This window comes from Culex quinquefasciatus, chromosome 1 (assembly GCF_015732765.1).
Source record: "Culex quinquefasciatus strain JHB chromosome 1, VPISU_Cqui_1.0_pri_paternal, whole genome shotgun sequence".
Taxonomy (NCBI): Eukaryota; Metazoa; Arthropoda; class Insecta; order Diptera; family Culicidae; genus Culex; species Culex quinquefasciatus.
In genome coordinates, this window is record NC_051861.1 from 79787601 (window position 1) to 79810864 (window position 23264).

The 23264-nt window shown below is 40.6% G+C and overlaps 1 protein-coding gene and 1 pseudogene across 1 annotated transcript in view; one reads left to right on the forward strand and one right to left on the reverse strand.

The window, feature by feature from the left end:
* The first annotated feature begins 2650 nt into the window (after window positions 1–2650).
* Window positions 2651–3630, forward strand: LOC119770483 (annotated as a pseudogene).
* Window positions 3631–10369: 6739 nt separating this feature from the next.
* LOC6039063 (katanin p80 WD40 repeat-containing subunit B1) overlaps window positions 10370–23264 on the reverse strand; it is a 43346-nt gene continuing 30451 nt past the window's right edge. The window contains 1 exon segment of the mRNA XM_038256869.1: window positions 10370–11293. Within this exon segment, the coding sequence (XP_038112797.1) occupies window positions 11056–11293 (238 nt within the window). The 3' untranslated portion in view covers window positions 10370–11055.

Consider the following 23264-nt stretch of genomic DNA (forward strand, 5'->3'; position numbering starts at 1 on the left):
CAACACTGAAAAAAATATTCTATTTTCAGTTATAAGCAATGTAATTAGGCTTGCAATGTAATTAGGCTTTCCGTTAAAAATATTTACGAGACTGAAAAATCAAAACTGTCATATAGAAATTGTCAAAAACCACCAAAAATCCCGTTTTTTCAACATTTTTATTTTTAAAACCACTGTATCTTCCCAAGGATTGGACATAGGACAATGGTCAATACGGAGATTTTTATGTAAAATTGTCTGGAGAATCGATTCCCACTACCGGTTTCTAAAAATTTTGACGTTTAGACCACTTTTCAAAAAAACAGTTTTAGTAAATGATTTTTGTATTTTTTTAGGAGAGACATACCATCCTGCATTTTTCGTCAGTCTTTTAGTAACATTTTAGGCTATTTCCTCAAAAACTTTGAACGAAAAAAAATCGTGACATCACCTTCAAATTTAAGTTTTAGACTTAAAGATAAAAAAAATCTCATAGATGTGGCGTGTATTTTTGTTTCAGTGTATTTTTATCAGAAAGCCCGTCCAATTTCCTACAAGTTTGTCTTTGAACACTTTTTGATACGACGCAACGGCTTCGAGATACAGTAATTTTTAAATTACAGAATACAAAAATATTTAAATACCTTACGCCCTTCTCAAATGTTATTCTCGAGTACTATTTGCTCCATATGCACAAAAATGGCTTATATAGGCCTAGGATAACATGTCTACAAAGTTTCATTGAAAACGGAGAGGGTCGGGTACAAAAGTATCAGAAAAATTCCTGATTTGAGCTGGAATTGCTCTCTCTGCTCTCTGCCTCTCACTCAGTCGGCATTTTTCGAGACGAGATTTCTAGCAAAACTTTGTAATAAAGCCGAAGCCGAAGTGTAAACAAAGAGTCTATCCTGCTCGTTCCTAATGTAAACATCAACTGACGTGAGCAAGATAAACTCTTTGCTTACACTTTGGCTTCGGCCTATTACAATGTTTTGCTTGATTTGTCTGATCACGCCTTCCATCGGACGGGGAAGTAATTGTTGGCTCCGGTCTAACCTAAAAAGGTTAGGTCGTTAGCTCAGTCCAGGTGTAAGAGTCGTCTCCCTGGGTCCTGCCTCGGTGGAGTCGCTGGTAGGCAGTTGGACTAACAATCCAAAGATCGTCAGTTCGAGTCCCGGGGTGGATGGAAGCTAAGGTGTAAAAAGAGGTTTTCAATTCCTTCCTTCTTTCCTGGTTTCGCAATGCAATGCTGTAGAGCGAACGATTTACTTTATTTTTTATTTTTTCTTTGCCACACGGTATTCAGCTTGTTTGCTACCGCATCAAATGCACGGAAAATCGAATTAAACACGGAAAAAAAATCAAAATCGTAAAATTTGCAAAATCAAAAAATTAAAAAAATTGAAAAATTAAAAAATTTCAAAAAATTTTAAAATTTAAAAAAATATATAAAAAACCAACAAAGTTCAAATAATTACAAAAATAAAAAATATTTTAAAGATCATAAAAAAAGTTTATATTGAAACAATTTATAAAATTGAAAATAATATAAATCAATAAATTTAAGTCTAGGCTATTTTGATAACGTCCTATAATTAAATGTAAACATTTAGTGTATTGTGAATGCAGACAAAAATCAAATTACAAGCGCATCTCCCAAGGCCACCACTCAACACTCGCGAAAGAATTTAATGGGATCCCGTTTAGAGTGTAGTATTTTTATGTTGTCATCTGTCACGAAATAAAAACAACCGCATCAAAACAAAGGTGATTTTTGAAACATTTGGAACCGTTTTTCCTAGAAAGGGTACGTTTTTTAGCGTTTTTGATAAATCAAGCTTAAATTTGATAATAATACCACAATTTTCGTTGATTTTCAGAATGGACAGTGCAGAGGAACAGTCGGAGATGGAGTACGTTGATTATGAAGAGACGGAATACCTCCGGGATCTGGTTGACATTGATTATGATCCGTTTGCAGACGAACGCGTCGATGCCGAATCGACTGAGGACGACTCGTCGAAGACGGAAACGGAAGGAAGGATGATCAAGGAGAGGAAGTTCAAGTAGAAGGGAACCGTCGCAAAGTCGATCCCATGTTCTGGAAATCAGACCAGGCGAGGACCTTTCTCGCCAACACGATGAATGCGCGCTGGAATAAAGGTCGCCGACATCAAAATCGGTTTGTCTGCAGCTTTGAATTTGCTGCAAGGGGCGTTTAAGAAGATCGAGTTGCTGGAGGCAGAGACAAAGGCAAGCACGGAGATTACGGCCGCGATGGAAACAGCAGTTCAGCCAGAAGAGAACGAGTTGAGCCAGCACCTGGCATCCCAAGTTACGGACAGACGGGATTCTGACCACGAATGAATGCTTCATTGTGATTTTATCACTTTTATACTCGAAATAAACTTTTTTTTCGTCGTATGGTAGGTCGTATGTTTATAATTCGCATCAATAATGGCAAAATATTCAAGCCGAATTTCTTCGGGTTCTGTTCCAAACCTTTTCCGGCAAGAAGTTCCTCCAGTATAGTATCCACAGTGCTCGAACCTTGGCTCGAACAGTTTTACGCACGGATAAATTCTGCTCCAAACTTCTTGTACAGAGTAGGTTGCGAACGACAGGAGGTTGTTGAGCAGTTAAGGTTTTTTTTTTTTTTGGTAGATGACACCGGTTGACCAACATGGGCTACGACTACCTGGCGCTGAAGTCGCTGACGCTGCGCGGGTCGGTCGCCGGGAACCAGATTGGGGTGGGCAAGGAGAGTAACATCTACACGGTGGGGGATGAGGAGGGAGATCCTTTGTGCTTGAAGTTGCACCGGTTGAGACGGGTTTGCTTCCGGAACGTGAAGGAGAAGCGGGACTATCACGGGAAGCGGCACAAGATGAGTTGGTTGTATTTGAGGCGGATTTCGGCGACGCGGGAGTATGCGTACATGAAGGCGTTGTACGATCGCGGGTTTCCGGTGCCGCGTCCGGTAGACTTTAACCGACACTGCGTAATTATGGAGCTGGTTGATGGGTTCGTTGACGAACTTTGCCGAGGTGGGCAATGGAGCAGTTGTACGATGATTTGATAAACTTGATTGTGCGTTTGGGGAATTGCGGAGTTATTCACGGAGATTTCACCGAGTTCAACGTGATGATCACGGAGGAGGACCAGCGGCCGATCTTGATCTATTTTCCCCAGATGGTGTCGACGTCGCATCCGAACGCGGATATTTACTTTGATCGGATCGGGACATGCAGGGCGTTCGGGATCTGTTCCGGAAGAAATTTGGGCATGAAAGTGAAGAACATTTAGTTTAGCGATCTGGAGCGGGAGGATGAGCTGGACCGGGAGGTTCTCTGCTCTGGGTACGGATTTACGCAGGAGATGGAGGAGGATCTGCACAAGGAGTTTCACCAGGAGGGAGGCACCGAGGAAGGAGGAAACTTATTTACGTACCGAAAACGAAAATCCAAAAGTCGAGCAACCAAAACAATCCCGAGAAACGTCAAATCAGATCGGCTACACGCTAACAGGGGAATACTCAAATTTAGCTTGACAGTTCGACAGAGAGACTGCGCAACAGATTTTTTTGCGGAACAGATCTGTTGCGCACTTCGGTTTGGTGGAATAAAGACAATATCCCACTTACTCCGATAGACATTGACATAAAGTGTGAGAGGAACAATAATATGAGAAAACAAAAAATAAAGAACATTTTCAAAATAAAAGAGGTCTCCTAAATCTTCAACAAACTAAAACAGATAAAAAAAATAAATTGATAGATTTCTGTTTTAAAAACAAAATTTGTTGATTTTTTTTTAATTTGGAATTTTTAAATTTTGGAACCTTTTGATTTTTGAATTTTGGAATCATAGAATTTTAAAATTTGTGTTCATGTTTGCTCTCACCAACCAGAGCAGACATCCAACAATTTCCAACGCGCGGTGGGAGGCTCGGTGGCCAATTTTCGAAAAATGCTTATTCTTTGATTTTTTTTATCGGATTAAAAAGCTTTATAAACATTTAGAATTTCTAGGCATGAATCAACGAATAATTATTGATTTTGGAGGTAAACGAGAGCAAAAAAAAACATATTTTCCCCCGTTGGGCTTATTTCGGTGGCAAATTTGCGGTGGGATCGACGGAGTTTTTTCAAGGTGGCAAATTTGATAGAAGAAATATCTGTCAAGAAAGGCCGCGGACCATGTGTAAGTTCATATCATGAAATGTGAAAACACTTAAGATTCGAAAATGTATGAAGAAGGTAGAATAAAACTACCAATAAAAAATAAAATCTTATCAAGATAAAAGCATATTAAAATACTGATAATGCATGAATAAACACATAATACAATAGAAGTAAAGTTTTCCGTAGAACCAAAAATGTTAAAAATGACAAAATGAGGATTGAATAAGTTAAAATTTGAAATCAAAACGAACATTAAAAAACGGAAAACATCCCCCCATCGTCCATACACAACAAAAATAAAAATGATATCCTTAAATCTTCAACAAGCCCCGTCAGATTCTTCCTCCATTCCGGAATTCATCCTTCTCATTTGATTGTTTGGCAAAAAAGCTGGTATCTCTTCCTGTTGCCTTCGTCGCCGGCACCGGTAAGCGGATTAAGGCGCAATCATACGATTTGATTGTTGACTCTTAACGTGAGCCTTGCCCGGGGGCCAAACGGCGAAACGGTTCCTTTCATCCTTCAGCAACATTTAAGTGAAACTCGGCCTGTTCGGATCACGATCATAATTCATAAGACACGTTTGTTTTTTTTTTATATTTTCAAATTTTTAATAATTTTTTGAGTGGGTTTTAGTGTGTTTTTGTGTGTGTACAGTAGCAAATATTTTGTTTCCTCCTCTCGCGTTCCGACAGGATGTTTGTCCTCTATACAATGTAAACTGCTAATTACAATAGATTTTCTCGCTTCCCTCCCGGAAAGTTTCGTTTTATTAGTTTTTACTCTGAGAGTGCGATTTCTCTTTCTGCTCAAATTAAAAGAAACAAGGCAACGAAAGTATTTCAGTTTGCTTTAGGATTGCAGCGTTTGTGTTGTAATCTCAGTTTGTTCTCTCTCACTAGATTATCGCTTGTCTTTCATATTGGGTTGCTTTCACTCTTACAAAACGGAGATTTATTTGAAGGCACTTTGATTCTGTTTTTTCGTTATTTGTTCGTTTGTTCGTTATTAACGTTAGTTGCGATCTTGCTTGTATGGTTTAGTTTTGATTTATAAATATTGTATTTTTTGTTGTTGCTGTTACTTAAAGTGTGAATTACTTTGGGGGTGAAAATCACTTAATTTATTATCGATTATTGGGGTTGATGAGTGTGTTTTGTGGGGTGTGCTATTTACAGACATTATGGAGTGGATTATTGATTTTATTCTACATTGGAACTCTCTAGCACAAAGCGCATTCGATGGCCGATCGTTACATTGTAAATGAAACACGATATTGTCATTTAATTTTGGAGAATTTCTGCCGATAAGAGCATAACATAGGGTGAACAATATTGTTCCTCTTAGAAATTTAACTGTCATGTTGCGGGGAACGTGCTAGCGTTCTTTTTTAATGGATCTATATCAAACGTGTTAAACTGACTGAACTATCTACTTCTGATAGATAACGGATATTGCCGTTTAATGGTAGTTTGTGTATAACTAAACTGTTCCGGTTTTGTACGTTTTGTGGTTGGGGAGAACATTTGTTCTGTTAGTACTGACGATTGGATTGTTAGTAGAGATCTGAATTTGTTCGAATTTCACACACATTGTTTTTTTTTTATTGCATAACTTTGTAATTGCGTTAAAATAAATAAACATTTCTCTCGAACTTTTGACAACCATCAACCTCGGCTGGCTTTCATATTTTTTAGGAAATTTGAATTTTCAAAGCCAGTTTGACAAGACGCAATACCCAAGTAACATTTTAGGCTTTATCAAAGCTGTCATAACCGCTGTAAAACCTATCAGCCAACACCAACATTAAACCACTTAGTCGTAACAAACTTAGCCGAGCTGCCGTGGCCGTGAGGTTACGGGGTTCGCCTTGCAAGCGGAAGGTGATGGGTTCGATTCCTGTCTGGCTCGGCAAAGTCAGATCCCTTCAAAGAGTAATTCTACTCACTGGGAATACTGACCGGTAGGGGATGAGTTTCGACTAGCGGCGTGCTGGGTTTCCAATCCAGAGGTGGTGAGTTCGATTCTCGTACCGGGATGATGAAGCTAAAAAAAAAACTCCCCAGAAACTGGATAAGAGCGAGTTGTGGCGCTATAACTACGGCAAATAGTGTCCAGGTCATTCGTGGAAATACAATGTCCCATCCCAGAGGGTCCCGGAGTACCAAACCTTCTTAGCATGGAGCTCCCAACGAATACAACAACAATGGTGGTGTGTCCCCACGCTTCTTCCTCCCCTGTCGATTCAGAATTGTGTTGTTGTTCGAACACTCAGTGCTCAAACTCAACCCAATTACGAATCATCTCTGCGATACGGCTTTACGCAGTAGGCCTGGCCGCTTTAACGCTTGTGATGTTTCAATGCATTCTAATGCAATGGCACACTACAAATGTTAATAAATGACAAGAAGAGTGCTAGGCGTAATCTAACCTAAGGCACTCTCCAGGATCCCTTCGAAAGATTGGCTGCGCTAGGGATCTGCTTAGATTAGATTAGACAAAATCCCCAGAACCTCGATAAACCCCACTTAAACCCTTGTTAGGAAAAATAGTTGGAATTCAAAGAAAATACGTCCGGTTCGAGTAAGGGTTCACAGGTTAATAGTTTATTTGTAAAAATAACAAGCTCTCCGTTACTATGTTAACTGCTCAACTACTTTGATCTCTCGAAAAAACTTACAAAAATGACATTGCATACAGTGAGTCAAATATTGTTTACTGAAAAAAGTCAAAAAAAGAGGTCAAATAATTGTCCGTACCCCTAGTAAAAGTACAAAATCTGATCGATTTAAGTGAATTTATTTATGAAATGTTATTTCAGTGTAAAATACTAAAATACTTCTAGCCAGTTTGTGACAACTTTGAACTTCTGATAACTTTGTTTAGTTAATTTATATTAAAAATTGGATTAAATTTAGTTTTTTAAAGTAAAATTTATCAAAACATTAGTTTATAAACAACTAAAGGAAACTATTGGCACTACGCCCCCCGGGGCATGGCCTTCCTCTAACGTGGGATTTCTGCTCCAGCGCCTCTGACGAGACAGGAGAAACCGGGACCGACGTTTTACTTCACCATCCGATAGAAGCTCAGTGGATAAGGCGGGAATCGAACCCGCGTCTCATAGCATCATCGGGATCGGCAGCCGAAGCCGCTACCCCTGCGCCACGAGACCCACAACTATAAACAACTATTTTTATAAAATTGCTATTTTATGTTGTAAGAGTCTCTATTGAATAAGTTTCAACAATATTTGTTCAAAATATACATGTTTTCATCTTTTTTATTGACATTTTTCGACCAAAAATACTGTTTCGGAACAATAACGTTAAACAATCCGGATTGTCCCGGAACCGGTTCAACCCCTCGGAGGGAAATTTTGTGGTGATCAGATAGAGGACAAAAAAACCCACCTCTTGCAATTTGAAGCATCCAATTTCGTCCACTACAGCCCGATTACGAGTCCCTAGTCTGAAATTTGAAATTTTCAAATTCTCCAATCAAAACATTCTGACCCAGGATGGTACAGAAATTCTCAGCACGGAAAGTGAAAATTTCAAATTTCAGACTAGGGACTCGTAATCGGCGGGTGTCTGCCTGTGTGGATCAATCGGACCGCGCACTGGACTCACAATCCAGAGGTCGCCGGTTCGAATCCCGAGGCGGACGCAAAAATGCTAAGTGTAAATATAGGTATTCGGTGCCCTCTCCCCGTGCCCATACCTTCACACTTAGCAGACCCGGGAGGCGGAGTTTTGTCGCAAAAAAGAACGATACACGCCTGTGGATCCGTTGACGAAACCGCAAGGTTTAAGAGGGCCACATTATAAGGTGTTACGTCGATTCCGTTTTTTCCGACTCGTAATCGGGCTGTAGTGGACGAAATTGGATGCTTCAAATTGCTTGAGGTGGATTTTTTGTCCTTTATCTGACCACCACAGAATTTCCCCCCGAGGGGTTAAACCGGTTCCGGGACAATCCGATTGTTTAACGGTATTGTTCCGAAACAGTATTTTTGGTCGAAAAATGTCAATAAAAAAGATGAAAACAATGTATATTTTGAACAAATATTGGTGAAACATGTTCAATAGAGACTCTTACAACATAAAATAGCGATTTTATAAAAATAGTTGTTTATAAACTAATGTTTTGATAAGTTTTACTTAAAAAAACTAAATTCAATCCAATTTTTAATATAAATTAACTAAACAAAGTTATCAGAAGTTCAAAGTTGTCACAAACTGGCTAAAGGTACTAGTATTTGACACTGAAACAACATTTCATAAATGAATTCACTTAAATCGATCAGGTTTTGTACTTTTACTAGGGGTACGGACAATTATTTGACCTCTTTTTTGACTTTTTTCAGTAAATTATTTTTGTATTTTTTAAGAATTTTTTTTTGCAAATCCAATGACAGTGTCTTAAAGAGGACATTCTGCCACGTCGAATTTTATGTACTTTTATATCACAAACATTTTCCGTACGGGGGGGTACGGACAAATATTTGACTCACTGTACTGCCGTTCTACGCATAATTGTCCCATGTTCAAAAAAGTGCATTCGAGAGAAACGCGATTGAAATTTTTCGACCGATTTCTGTGTTTCTACGCATAATTGTCCCGTGGGTTCCTTTTCGCCCTATGTGTCCCTAATCGCCCCAGTTAGCAGTTTATCACCCTTATTTGTGATTCTCTTGCTATACAACAGGTAAACAAGCTTGCTAATGCTTAGTAAAACTAATGATTCCGTGTAAGAAAATACTTGGTGGGACAATTATGCGTAGAAGTTCAACGATGGGACAAACAGACTTGGTGTTGTTTTTGAAGAGTTTCCGAACAAAGTACCAGATTTTATGTGTTTTTCTTAAAGTGCACATCAGACTAAACTTAAAAATGGCATAAAGTCAAAATCGTCAAAAACTGGCATGGGACAATTATGCGTAGAACGGCAGTGTACGTCTTCATGCGTCTTATGACAAACAGCTTTTGATTTTGGATAGAGACATGAGTTATACACTCTTCTTTTAAAAACATGAAGTTTGTTATGTCGCAAGATTGGTTTTTAGAAATTTTCCAAATATGATCTTGAGATGTGGCCACCAAGAACCTAGGAACCGTTCCAGGAGTCAAAAATACATCTTAAAAATACTCTCTATCTGAAATCAAGAAATTTGATACGTCGCACGACTCGTTTTTGCTGTTTCCCACTGCGGATCCGGAAGTGGCCACCGGAGATCGGTAGAACCGGTTCCGATGGGTCCTATGGTATTTTATATTATTCTATGATTGTTTTGCATGACTATTTATGATCGAAGAAAGCGTATCAGTTCACAATTGGATTAATCAGATACTTTTCCAAAAATCCGAATCTTCCGGTGGCCTGTACTCCGGCCACCGGTCCGTGTAATGCGATTTTTTCACCGGATTATTGTTACTGGTGCAAAAACGAAGCTTTCGGTGTATAGAAATCGATGACAATTTTACAGAAAATTTTCGGAACTTTTCCAAAAAATAATAATTTAAAAATGGTCACTATTGATAAAAATCGAACTTTTTGTGGTTCTATCTTGAAAACGGGCCCTATCAAAAAATCTGTAAAGTACTTTTCGATTGCAAATTCAATTTTGCATGCAAAATTAGGTCAAAATTAGTTTCTTGATAAAATTTAGATTTTTCCCAAAAATCACTATTTTTTCAAAAATGTATAACTCGGCACCTCAGATTTGTGATTATTTTATTGTGGGTCAAGAAACATGTGTGTTAAATTTGCAATTCGCAATTTTCAGTGTAAAAACGGGCCTTGGCACGCAACAAGATCAGTGCCATTGCATGCTCTTAGGTATCAATCCTTGACCTGCAAGAAACATGTGTGTTAAATGCGAACAAAGCCAGATAATTTGAATTTTATTGCTGTTGTAATTTTGAAACATTTTCAGTTGAAGACAATTTTAACCAATTCAAACATTACTAAAAACAAGGAATGATTACACGGAAAATAATTGAAACTCTCCGCAAATTGTAATACTGAAGGACAGGGAACCGAAACCGAAAGATTAGTCAGTCGAAAGTACTTTTTTCTCGGGAAATATACTGATTTGTTACCACCACTTTGTCTGTTAACCAGTTCTGCTATTCATTATACTCTTGGGTAGCTTTGTTATTAAATGCACTTTTCTTCTTTCTTTCTTATTTTTTTTTTGTTTGATGTTGCTCTCAACTGGAGGGGAAGGGAAGGAAAACAAAAGGTTTCTAAACACCAAAACACAGGTTAATCACATTTCCTTGTTCGCCTTTTTAAAGCACTAAGTAAATCACCAATTTTCCGTTTCGCTTTCGTTTTGTTTAATGTTTCAAGCCGCGCAGTTTTGCGTTGTTTCGTGTGTGTTGAATTATTGTAATTGACGCAAACTTGGCAGAGTTGCGGGTTTTTAGTTTTGGTTATGTTTTTTTTTTTGTCTTTTCATTAAAACTAGTTGTCTGGATTCTATTATAAAATGATTCGCATTATTTTAGTAGGATGTTTTTTTTTGTTTTATATTTTCAATTAAAATTTTCAGTCTTATTAATAATCTGTATAGAAGTAAATGTGTGTTTTCTTTATCTCGCATCAATGTACTAATTTAAAATTATTACGCTTCTCTAAGGACAATGATAAAAACGGAAGAAAAAAGAGTTAAAATAATTATACATTTAACTTCCTCGCGCGCTTTTCAATAAATTAGTGACGTTAGCGTGTGGTGTGTATTAATTTATTTAAATTCTGGACGAGTCAACCAATTCGCGTAAACTTTCTTTTTCATCTTTTTGTTGTAAAAAAAAACACAATCGAATCAAGACAAGGCTAAACAAAACACAATCGACTTACGTGAACCGCCCACGACGGCGACTTGGCTACAAATCGACCATCATGTTCTGCAGCTGCTGCAGGTTCGTGCCGATTTTCGGATTTTCCGGCAGGGTCCGTATCCGCAGCAGCCACGCCTTGCACTCGACGCACTTGCTGACGCGCTCCTCGCGGCTCACGTCCACGCCCAGCGTGCACGAGCCCCACGGGTCGGTGTTGGAGCGGATCACCTCGAGGAAGGTGGTCAGGATGACTCGCAGGGTGTCGCAGGCACGGGTGCAGTGGCTGGAAGGGGAATATGAAAGAAGAGGGTCGTTGTAATTGTTGGATTCAAAACAACGTTAACTAGGAGAATTCTACCCATTTTAAGCCTGAAAAAGCGATCGAGTTTGAATGATGCTGGATAATCTGGAGTGTTCCTTGAAATTTACTAAAACCAAGTACACCAACGAATAGAGCAACTTTTTCGGAACATTTCAGTTTATTTTCACTTTTATTAAAAGTTATTCTATTCCTTTTACAAGCATTCAAAAAAAAATTCCCAAATGTATTCTAATCAGACGAGAATGCATTGGGCCACGCCCATTTTCCTATCTTCAGATTAGTTCTTTTTTCTTCCAGCGCTCTTTTAAGTCTGCTTAGTGCTGCCAATTGTGATGAAATTTTAAACGAACACTCACGAAAAGTAGCATTTATTGAGAATGTTTTCTGGCATTACTGGCTCACACCAACAGGCGCTACTGGTGGTGTTGGTGACCACCCTTTGTTCTTTATTTGCCTTCGCTTCTCGCTCGGTTTTTATTCAGACTTCGATTGGAATGGGTCGTCTAAATTCAAACGTCAAAAGACTTGGCGCAGTTGTTTTTTTGATGGCGCTTGCTAATTTTTTACATGTTTCGGGATTATTTTTCAAGTAAGTGAATAACTAATGTTCAAAAGAACATCTTGTCGGTAGTTGGAAGCAATTTCATATATTAAGCGCTTTGAAAACGTAAGCGCAAGTGAAAAGATATTGATGGCAACTTTCGTTAAGCAGTTATAAGCTCTCATCTTGCGTGTGGTTGTATGTGTCAGCAAAATTATGAGAAATGGTCTCGCTAAATAGAAACTATGATCAAAAGTGAATTCAATTTGATCTTTTTGGCCAGTGAATGGCATAAATTTGCGTGCTTACTTGAGGCGGGGCTGTTGCTGATAAGTTTATAGCCTAAATAGTATTTTTGGAGCTTTAATCGAGCATCAAATTCTCCATATGACGAGGATAGGTGTTTGATTAGAAAGGGTATATTTCCCCTAGCATCGTGATTTGGAGTCATCGTTGAGCGATAGTTCGACAGTGTTATGAAGTTAACTCAATTAATTTGTTAGTTTTCCGATTTCAATATTTTGTTCTACAATTGAACTATGTTTAGACAGAAAAATTGTGCTAAGAACCGCAGTTCATGTTAGTTTAGTTCTGCATGAGGTACACAGAAAAAAATGATGGTAATATTACACCTGGGAATGGTGACAGACTTTGTGTAAAAAAGTGAAATTTTCAATGCTGTTAACGTCAACGCTGGCGTTAACTATTGAATCGTAAAAGGAGCTATCTTTGCATTCATCGTCAACGTTGACGGGTCATGAAATTTCGAAATAATGCCAAATACCAAATTACAACATGAAAAAGATCCGTTGAATAGCATTTCAAAATGGCCTCCCGATACTACAGCCGAAGAACTAAAATGCTAATAAGACCGTTAACGGAACCCCTCTCGATGGGCATGAATAAATGAATTACAGTGGCAAAACGAGCTTCAAACTTCAACTCCGTTCGAATGTAATAGATACGTCCTCCTCAACCTCATGAGGGCATGAGACCAGAGAGAGAGGGAAAAATTGAATAATCACTCGTCGCCTTTTGCTCTCGCCCGAGCGAGTGAATCTCGAATCGATGTTTTTTTTCCTTCCTATATTCTATTTAGGTACTTCAACTTGAAACGTTTTTGTGAATGGATGAAGAGGGACACCCTTCAAAAAGCGGGAAACTGTTAATGTTCATGTTGTAGCCAAACAAATAAACAAGCAGCTTTCGCACCCGGCCTTTCGGCTCTTTTGGATTGACACTCGTAATATATTTTTTTTCGTTTTTTTCCTTTTGATACGCTCATCAGCACCGGATCAGTTGCGCCGTGTTAACAAAGCGACAAACATTCAAACTAGATCATAATCGCATCAACAACGCCGGTAGGCAGATCTATGTATTAGAGGCGATTTTGTTGATGTTGTCGGAAGAAGAAAAACGGTCCGAAATGTATCAAATATCACGGTTCTTGTATGGCAGATTATGATTTCGGGCTGTTGAGATGAATTACGGAATAACAAAATGTAGAAAATTGACGGCAACACAATGAAATCTGTCAATTCGGTTGTTGTGCAGTTTGGCGAATAATTTGATTTGTCAATTCCATTAAATTAAAAAAAAAAATCAAAAACTATATTTTGTTTTTTTGTTTCCTCATTTTTTTTAAATTTCTCCTGTTTGTTTTAAAAACAATTTTGTTTATAACTTGTCTTCGAAAATGTTTTCCAAATAGGGGAGCTGGGGGTAAGACGGCCACCCCACTATTTTAATAAGTATACTAATGAATATTACTAAAATATTTAGAAAACGTTACTTAATCCACCTTTAGGTGGTTGGTGACTTCCTCACATCCATTAAGTCAATACATTCAGTAAAAATAGCAACATTCCCCCTTAACATGTTTAACAAATCAACTTTATTACTCATTTTTTTGATAGAGTTCGCAGATCTTCAATATTTCTGGCTCATCGGCAAGGTCTGATAAAAAACCTATTCAACGATAGTTCGCATGGAAGATTCAGACAATATTTCTATCACAATATCTGAAATCTGGCCCCCAAAAAGTGTATAAATAACACTTAAGTGCTAATAACTTTTGATAGGGTTGTCAGATCCTAGATGTTTTAGGCTCATTTGAAAGGTCTTTCGATTATCTAAGTAACAACAGGTCGCATGACGGACCCGGACATCATTTTCATTGAAATATCTGAGATTCGGCCTCCAAAAAGTGTATAAATAACACTTAAGTGCTAATAACTTTTGATAGGGTTGTCAGCAGACATGCATCGGCACTAAGAGCTCTTCTTAACGGCACTCAGCTTGTTCTACACAGAAAAAAATATGTGAATTTACCCGACACGGAAAAAATGAATCACATGTAAACTCAGTTGATGTAAACTTGAGATTCGATGTAAACGGTTGAATCACACGTAAAATCATGTTTTTACGTAAAATTTGTTGCAAATTTACATCAAAATGCATTTGAATTTAAATGTTTAATGACGTGCAAAAGTGTTACATCATAAATGATGTAACAATCAGAAATATTTTTTTGTGTGTAGTTGGCATTTACGTTTAAAGTAATGTTATGCTTGTTGCCAGTTAAAAACGTATTGTTTTTAGCTTGAATAATGTGTAGAAAACATTGGTTCATTGGAAAAACCGATTTTAGGTATATTTTTATGCAGGGTCGCTAAAAAATCGTTTCGCGCGATCAATGAATGAAGATATACACACACAGTAAGCGCCACTGCTCTCAACAAAAACAACGCGTTGCTAGTCCCGCTGTGTAACCAAGAAGGAACTCACACCAAAGCGATCGTTCACAATCAGCCACTGGGTGGATCTCACCCGATTCGCGTCGTCAAGGGGTTTGTTTATTTGGGACCGCAACGAATCTTGAATCGCGAGCGGAGAGCGATTTCCAAAATCGCGACTTGTAACAATCCATGATTGTTACAAGAGACGATTTTGGTGTTTAAGGGCAGGACCACGATTAAACGGTTTTATTGAGAATAATTGTATTTAATATTTAATGTTTTCTAGAACGATTAGTTTTAATATGAACGATTATAATAAATGAGTTTAATCGATTACTTATTTCTGGAGACTCATTAAAACTGCATGGGCACGTTGAATGCGTTTCCGTTTGTTTCAGCTCAAAGAACGTGTTCGTGTTTGTGTGTTAATGCAGTTAAATTTGAAGTAAAGGTTGAACAAAGTTGCACAAGCTGTTAACTGCATGAAAATGCGTGATGTGGTGAAGCGCTTTCGACAAGAATTACCTCCCAACAAAAGAGCAACGGGTTTTTTTTTGTACCGTAAAACGGGGTGACTTTGATAGCCGGGGTGACTTTGATAGGTCCGCAAAATGAAGAATACAATTAAAATACGTACATAATAGTTTAGAATCATTCTGACCGTGGTAGAAAAGAAAAAGAACTTTTCATGAAATTTTGAAAAGTTTAAAAAGTTAGTAAACTAAAGTTAAGAAAATTGTGATGAAACTCATTATTTTAAACTACTCAAAGTGTCATGATTTTCTCAATGAACATGATATTGAATCGGAAAACGGAATGCATCGGATTTTTTGGACAATTTTCCACTAGGAGAAGGTAAAATAAGTTTGTAAATAATAAATAATATGTGTTTTTGAAACACAATTTAAAAAAAACTTCAAATTTATAGGCAAACAAACACAACAAATTTTATGTAAAATGTGAAAACTTGCGATTAGTGCTTCGAATTCAGTATAAAATGCATTATAAATCGATAATTTTATAAAAAAAACTAGTTTTTACAAATTTCTGGCAAAATTCCGAGTTTTTAACAATTTTACCTCAAATTTATATTAATTTTGTTTAAAAGCTTATAAACTTTGTTAACTAAATATAAACATTGATTTTTTTCTTAAAAACAATATCAGCAACTTCAGTAATGGTACATTCAACGTACAAATAAAGTTTAAACATCCTAAATATGATTTTAACAAGAAAAACTCTGACTATCAAAGTCATCCCGGAATTTAAACTAAGAATTTTTAACGTAACTATTTTTCTAATCACTATTGAAAAAACTTTTTTTCCAAAATAGTGCATGGACTTTGTGTGGCCTACCCCAGTACATGTTTTAAAAATAATAATGTTGAGTAAAACCTTACCTGTTGGAAAATATTCCAAAAACAAATTGAAATCCATAATGCTATAACATTTCAGTTTTATTTAACCCTAACCCTGTATTTCTAGTTTTCAAACGATTGGCATTAATGCCAAGTTTCGACATATTTTAGGGAAATATGAGTATTCATTCTCAATTACTTCTCTTCGTAAAAAGTAGTTTGATTTATTGTTTGAAAAACTTTTTTCATTTAAAAATTACGAGACAAATGTAAGGAATCAGGAAGTAAATGATTCGTTTCATTCTTATAAGATACTGTATACTGTAGGGACCATCCACAAACCACGTGGACACCCCTTCCCCCCTATCGTAAACAATTTCCATACAAATAAAATCTTTTTTGTATGGAGCATGGACAATCGCCAACCCTAAAGTGTCAACGTGGTTTGTGGATTTGTGGATGGTCCCGTATACAGTATACTGTATTATTACCTCATTCTTGACCAATATACCACAATAGACCATTCACCTGAAAGTTAATCCCCTTAACCCTCTACTGCAATTTTTTTTGAAAAAGGTTATTTTGAGCAACTTTTGTTCTACGAAAAACATTACTTCACTTGTTTTATGTTTTGCTTGTTTCCTTTTTTTAGTTTTTTAACACTGGAACGCCCAACGCATGCCCAACTTACGCGGACGCACAAGCCTCCCAGAAAAGGTGGAACGGTAACTTCAACTCGCTGGTTCTCGGGCATTACTCAACCAATCGGGACAATTCTTGTTTCCAGTGATTTGTAAGAATGTCTAGATGATCCTAAAATTTTGCAGAACTTGATTTGAACAAATCTGTAATTTTTGCGACCGAAAACATCGTTCCACCTTTTTTAAAACGACTGCCTCCACGGAATTTTTGGCGAATTTTTTTTACATGCGAAAAAAAAGTTGGAACGATGTTTTTGATTGCAAAATATACAGATTTGATCAAATTAAGTTCTGCAAAGTTCTAGAATCATCTAGACATCCTAACAAATCACTGGAAAGAAGAATCATCTTGATTGGTTGAGTTATGCCCAAGAACCATTGAGTTGAAGTTACCGTTCCACCTTTTCTGGGAGGCTTGTGCATCCGCGTATGTTGGGCATGCGTTGGGCGTTCCAGTGTTAAAAAACTACTTTTTTGAAGCCTTGAGCGTTGGAATGTTAATTAGCATTTATTATGTTTAGTCAATGTTTGTTTTTGATAGTATTTGGCCTATTAAAAAAAACTCTTAAATAATTTGTAAATAAAACCTAAAAAACAACTTGAATGTGAGGAAGGCACCAACCACCTTAAGGTGGATTAAGTAACGTTTTTAAATACAATTTTTGAAAAAAAAATAGTTACAATAATCTGGAAACAATCATAAATATTTTTTTTAAAGTTTAGCGTATTTAGATAATTTGGGTTTATTTTGAAAATCAGTTTTTTTAATATTTTTATATCTGTTTTAGTACAAAGAGTGATTTTAACTTTGAGTGTAGATTTGCATCAAATGGTCACAACTTTGAACTTCGTCTTCTTGATAAATTGATATGTACGATACTGAGAATAGTTTAAACGCCTCTAATTTAACAACAATGCTAGGGTTCAAATGTTTGGGAAGGGGATTTTTAAAGATCGTTTTGGAAATCTTTAAAGCAATAAGTTGTTTTTGGTGAAATACATACTGTACCATGCCATGAAATTTGTGAAGAAACTATTAAATAGGGCCAATATGCAGCTTCAAAGGAGAGGGCTGCACGGACACTTTTTTGATACTCTGTATTTCAAATCACACCTCAAATTGTCGTAAAAGAGCCGACTTATATCCGAATATACTGGACTAACTATCCCAAAAGTCGCTTGTTCGAATTAAAGCGCAGGAATTCGGCTTCATCTCCCCGAACCATACTTTCACACTTAGGTGACCCGGGTGTGAAAGTCTGTATCAAAATACAAGATGCTAGCCATTGGTACTATAAGTGGTCATGACCACGAGCCACGAGGTTTGTTGGCTTCCGAAAGGTTAACATGTGCTATAAAATACACCCTGTACACTGAATCCGTTCCTTGGTGCTGTTTAAAAAGTTATCGTTTCTCGCCTTTTTCAAGAATATTGCATAAAAATCGTGAGGTTTTTTTATATGTCCTGTAAACAAGCAAACCAATTTCTTATAGAAGCTTTCAAAGAAACATCAAAACTCTTGCTAGAATTGCATTGCGTAAGCAAGCAAAAAGAAAACACGTGGCGCGCAAATCACAGTAACCAATGAGGAAATTCGCGCCGACAAGACCACCCCGGCGCTCACTGAGTTCCACCTTCAGTGATTGCTAGGAAAAGCAATCGGTACCGCTCTCTGTGCGACAGCAAAAGTTGAGTCGCGGGTTGTTACAAGAGACGACTCGAGAGAGTCATGAGGGTTTTCTCTCTCGAGATAAAAAATAAACTTTCAGTCAGAGGTTGTTACGATCGCAGATTGTTACAACCCATGATTGTCGCTGAATCAGCTCTTGTTCTACCGCATCGCTACATCGACATTCAAGGACCACTTCAAGTCGTGGCTGCTCGCGTCGAGTGGCCAGTATTAGCCACCTTTGTCTCCATCTACATCTGTAGGGAGGATGGCAAGACCGAGATTGAAGACAAGCTAGCACAGTTAGTCGCACAACTGCCGGCACCGGTAGTACTGTTGGGAGACTTCAACGCCCACAGTCCACTCTGGGGTGGGAATCACATCGATCAGCGTGGAAAGGCTATCGAATGTTTACTAGGTAAACACAACTTCATTATTCTCAACGACGGAAGTCACACGAGGGTAGACCCGAGTAACGGAAGATCATCAGCGATCGACCTGAGCATCGTGTCCGACACGATCGCGCCCGAGCTGGTTTGGTCTGTGGACGTTGACACCAGGGAGAGCGACCACTACCCGATCTTCATCCACAGTGTCGACCACACGCGGGCCAAAAGATCGAGGAGACCAAGGTGGAAATATGACAGTGCTGACTGGACCAAATTCGCGAATGAGGTTCAGAAACCAAACCCGGAGAGCGCACAAGAGATTGAAGAAGCGATCATAGCTGCCGCCGAGGTTAGTATCCCACGAACATCTACCAGGGTGGGTCGCAAAGCGGTTCACTGGTGGACGAATGAAGTCGAAGAGGCGGTCAAGGATCGCCGCAAGAAACTTCGTCGCTTGCGGAAGCTGGGCGACGACCACCCAAACAAAATCCAGGCGCTGAACGAGTTCAAACTAGCACGCAACACAGCGAGACAGATCGTGGAGAAAGCTAAGGCTGACAGCTGGGCTGCCTTCGTTTCGGGCATCGCTCCTAGTAGCGGAACAACCGAGATCTGGCGGCGGGTTAACGTGTTCAGAAACGGGCCGAAAGTCAACATTCACCAGCTGGTGATAAATGGAAAATTGTCAGACGAGCCCGGGGGAAGTTGCTGAGACGCTAGCTGACTACTTCGCTGAGGTGTCGGCGGCAAGACAATCGACCCACCGTCGGGCGGTACCGGACCAACCAACGCCGATGTTCGAAGGGGGGAGAAACCTCCAAATACAACAAAACATTCAGCATGGAAGAACTGGATTGGGCTATCCGGAAGTCGAAAGGGCTATCAGCCGGAGTAGACAACATCGGATATCCAATGATCCGGAACCTTCCGCACCTAACCAAGACCCGACTTCTCGAGCTCTACAACCGGATATGGGAGGACGGGAACATACCCGACCGTTGGAAAGAAGGAATAGTCGTCCCGATCCCGAAAGCTGGAAAAGACAGGAAGACAGTCGGAAACCAGAGACCGATAACACTTGTCAGCTGCCTCGGGAAAATCATGGAAAGAATGGTCAACCGACGTCTTATCACCACGCTCGAAGAGCTGGGAGTCTTTGGGGACAACCAACACGGCTTCCGGAGAGGCAAAGGTGTTGACACCTATCTCGCCGAACTGGAATCTGAAATCCAAAACTGGATCGACAAACGCCAACATGGGGAACTCGCTCTACTGGACCTCGCAAAAGCATACGACACCGCGGAACGGGCACCGATTCTCCAGAACCTTCATCGGTGGGGAATCCGTGGGCGGATGGGCTGCTTTGTTGCGAACTTTTTGAAAAACCGGACCTTCCGAGTAGCTATCGGGAGCTTCCTGTCGACACTTCGGACCATGGAGAGCGGGGTGCCGCAGGGAACGATTCTGGCGGTTACACTTTTCCTGGTCCGGATGACAGAGGTTAGAAGATACATCCCCAAAGGAGTGTCCCTCAAACTCTACGCCGATGATATCCTCCTTGTCGTCCATGGTAGAAGCGCAGTCTATGTTAGGAAAAAGATACAGGAGGCGATCTCCAGTGTCGAAACCTGGACCCAGTTGGTTGGGTTCGAACTGGCCTCGACCAAATCCAACGTGATCCACATTTGCCGACGGAATCGACACGAGGAACGAAACCCTGTGACCACCGACGCTGGTCCGATTGAGCTGGTCAAGTACGCGCGACTGCTTGGAACGGGCTTTGACGGGAGGTTCAACTTTAAACAGCACATCTCGGATACCAAAAGATGTTAGAGAGCCGGAACCGCGTACTCCGAGTAATTGGAGGCCACCGGATCAGCGGTGCGAGAAAAACTCTACTCGACGTACACCGTGCAATTGTGCAGTCGCGGCTATTCTACGCTTGGGGAATAGTCAGTTCGGCGACACCAGCGGCCATTCGACCACTTGGACCCGCACACGTCGCTGGAATCCGAAACGCCTCCGGAGCGTTCCGAACAAGTCCGGTCAAATCAATTTACGCCGAAGCCGGACAACTTCCTTTCGATTACGCCGCAACCGAGGCGACAGTAACCAAAGCCGCAAGGCTGGAAGCAGGAGGGACCATCAGCCCACAGCACCCACTGGGGGTGAGAGCTAGACGGGAATTCCAGAGGATCACCCAAGAAGAAATGCCCGAAATCGCGCGAAAACTTCGGATCGGAGACCGCCCCTGGCATGCGGAAAAGCCAAAGGTTGACTGGGAGATGACGGCCTACGTCCGAGCCGGAGAGACCTCCCAGAAGGTCGCGGCGGCGTTCGGCATTGTCAGAGAGAAATACGGGGAACATCGTCAAATATTCACGGACGGATCCAAAGACGAGGACTTCACCGGGTGCGGATTCGTTGATGGCACGGAGCAAACAGCCATCCGACTGCCCGCACAGTGCAGCATTTTCTCCGCAGAATCGTTCGCAATCCTGAAAGCTCTAGAGCGAATTTCTGAAGGAGATGGGGAAACTACGGTGATTTACACTGACTCTGCTAGCGTGGCCGAGGCGGTGGAGAACGGCGTATCCCACCACCCCTGGGTACAGGCCATTGAAAGGGAAATGAGACGCACAGGAGCCATATTGTGCTGGGTTCCTGGCCACTGTGGCATTATCGGAAACGAACGCGCTGACGAAACGGCGAGATCGGCCAAACGGCTTGACCGCATTAATCTACCAGTCCCGGCCCAGGACTTTCTGTCATGGGCCAAAAACCTCATCCGCCTGGCATGGGAGAGGGAATGGCATGGCGAACGGGATCTCTTCCTTCGCCGGGTCAAACCAAACACCCTGCCAGGATCCGACCGAGACAACTAAGAAGAACAACGCGCGCTAACCCGCCTCCGTATCGGACACACCCGCCTTACCCATGAGGGTCTCTTCAGGGGCGAACGGGTCACGTGCGATACATGTGGAGTTCCTATGACCGTTGAGCACATCTTGTGCACCTGCAGGAAGTTCGACGGGCTTCGTGATGATGGAGCCCAAAACGTTTATGGAGCACTGTGTAATGACCCGGAGGCGGAGAAGACGCTCCTCCGATATCTTAAGAACACCAAGCTGCTAACGGAAATCTAGTACCACTGTCGCGCCCGGAAGTCCGGGGCCCCTGACCACAAGTCTTTGGAGGCGTGGAACAGGGACAACCCTCGGCTCTTCCGGGGTGCCTGGGAAAGATCAAGAAGAACCCACGGGAAGTCCGGGAGACTCGGGGCCCCCCTAGCCACAAGTCTTTGGAGGAGTGGAATAGGGAACACCCCCGGGCTCCCGGTTTACCGGTGGAAGAGGACGCAAAAAGGGGGTTTAACCCCCTGTTCCCTGGGAAGAAGCAAGGAGACGGCCCAGCAGGCCCAGCGTTGGAGGTGCAGCTACGACAACAAGCGGCGATTACCTCACTCGGCAACTTCTACGGAGATCAATACGGACATCGAGCACAACGGACCGAGTATCACCACAAAACACAATCGTGTTTTTTAGGCCTAGAATAACAAATTTTATTTAATTTTTACCAACGGGAGCGAATGACCCATAGGGTTAAAGTTCCCCCAATAAAATCAACAACAACAACAGCTCTTGTTCGCGCTCCATGCACCCCTGTTTTTATGTGACTGTTCTCATAAGCTCTCAAGAAGAACTTCTTAAAAGCTCTTTGAGTGCACTTAACGGTTCTTACCCTATATCTCCATTCGTGTATAATTTAGCCTCCCAGGATCATCGGGAGCTTTAAAGATTAGCATAATTAGTGTACTCTAATCACTGGCACAACATGCTGCCAAACAAGTTCTTCTAAAACAGGAGTTAGAGCGGATGCATGCTGGTTGTCAGATCCTAGATGTTTTAGGCTCATTTGAAAGGACTTTCGATTATCTAACTAACGATAGGTCGCATGATGGACCCGGACATCATTTTCATTGAAATATCTGAGATCCGGCCTCCAAAAAGTGTATAAATAACACTTAAGTGATAATAACTTTTGATAGGGTTGTCAGTGTCAGATGGCAACCACCAATCCGTACCCTGGCAACGCCACGTTGATCAACGATCAACAGATCGTAGTAACCTTGTGTTAGGTTCAACTAAACTTTTTCATTCCCTTTCAAGACCTAGTTAAATAAAGATCGTTCTTTGAAGAAGCTCCGCTTTTCAGGTTATGGGCCCAGATTACGTTCAAGAAGATTGAAGTTTTCTGAAGAAATTTTCCTTGGCGGAAGCGGAAGATGGCTGAAGAAAAAGTCTGGCTCCTGGAAGGGAAGAACTACGGGAACTGGAAGTTCCGTATGGAGGTCCTGCTTGAGGACAAGGGTCTGCTGAACTGCGTTAAAGCGCCCTTGGACCTGGCGGGTCTGGCGGAGTTGGAATCGGACTCGGCGAACGAGAAGCAGAGGAAGCGAGCGCTGCGGGTGGAACGGGTGGCCAAGGATCGAAGCTGCCGAAATCTGCTGGTCAACCGAATCGCTGAGGACCAGC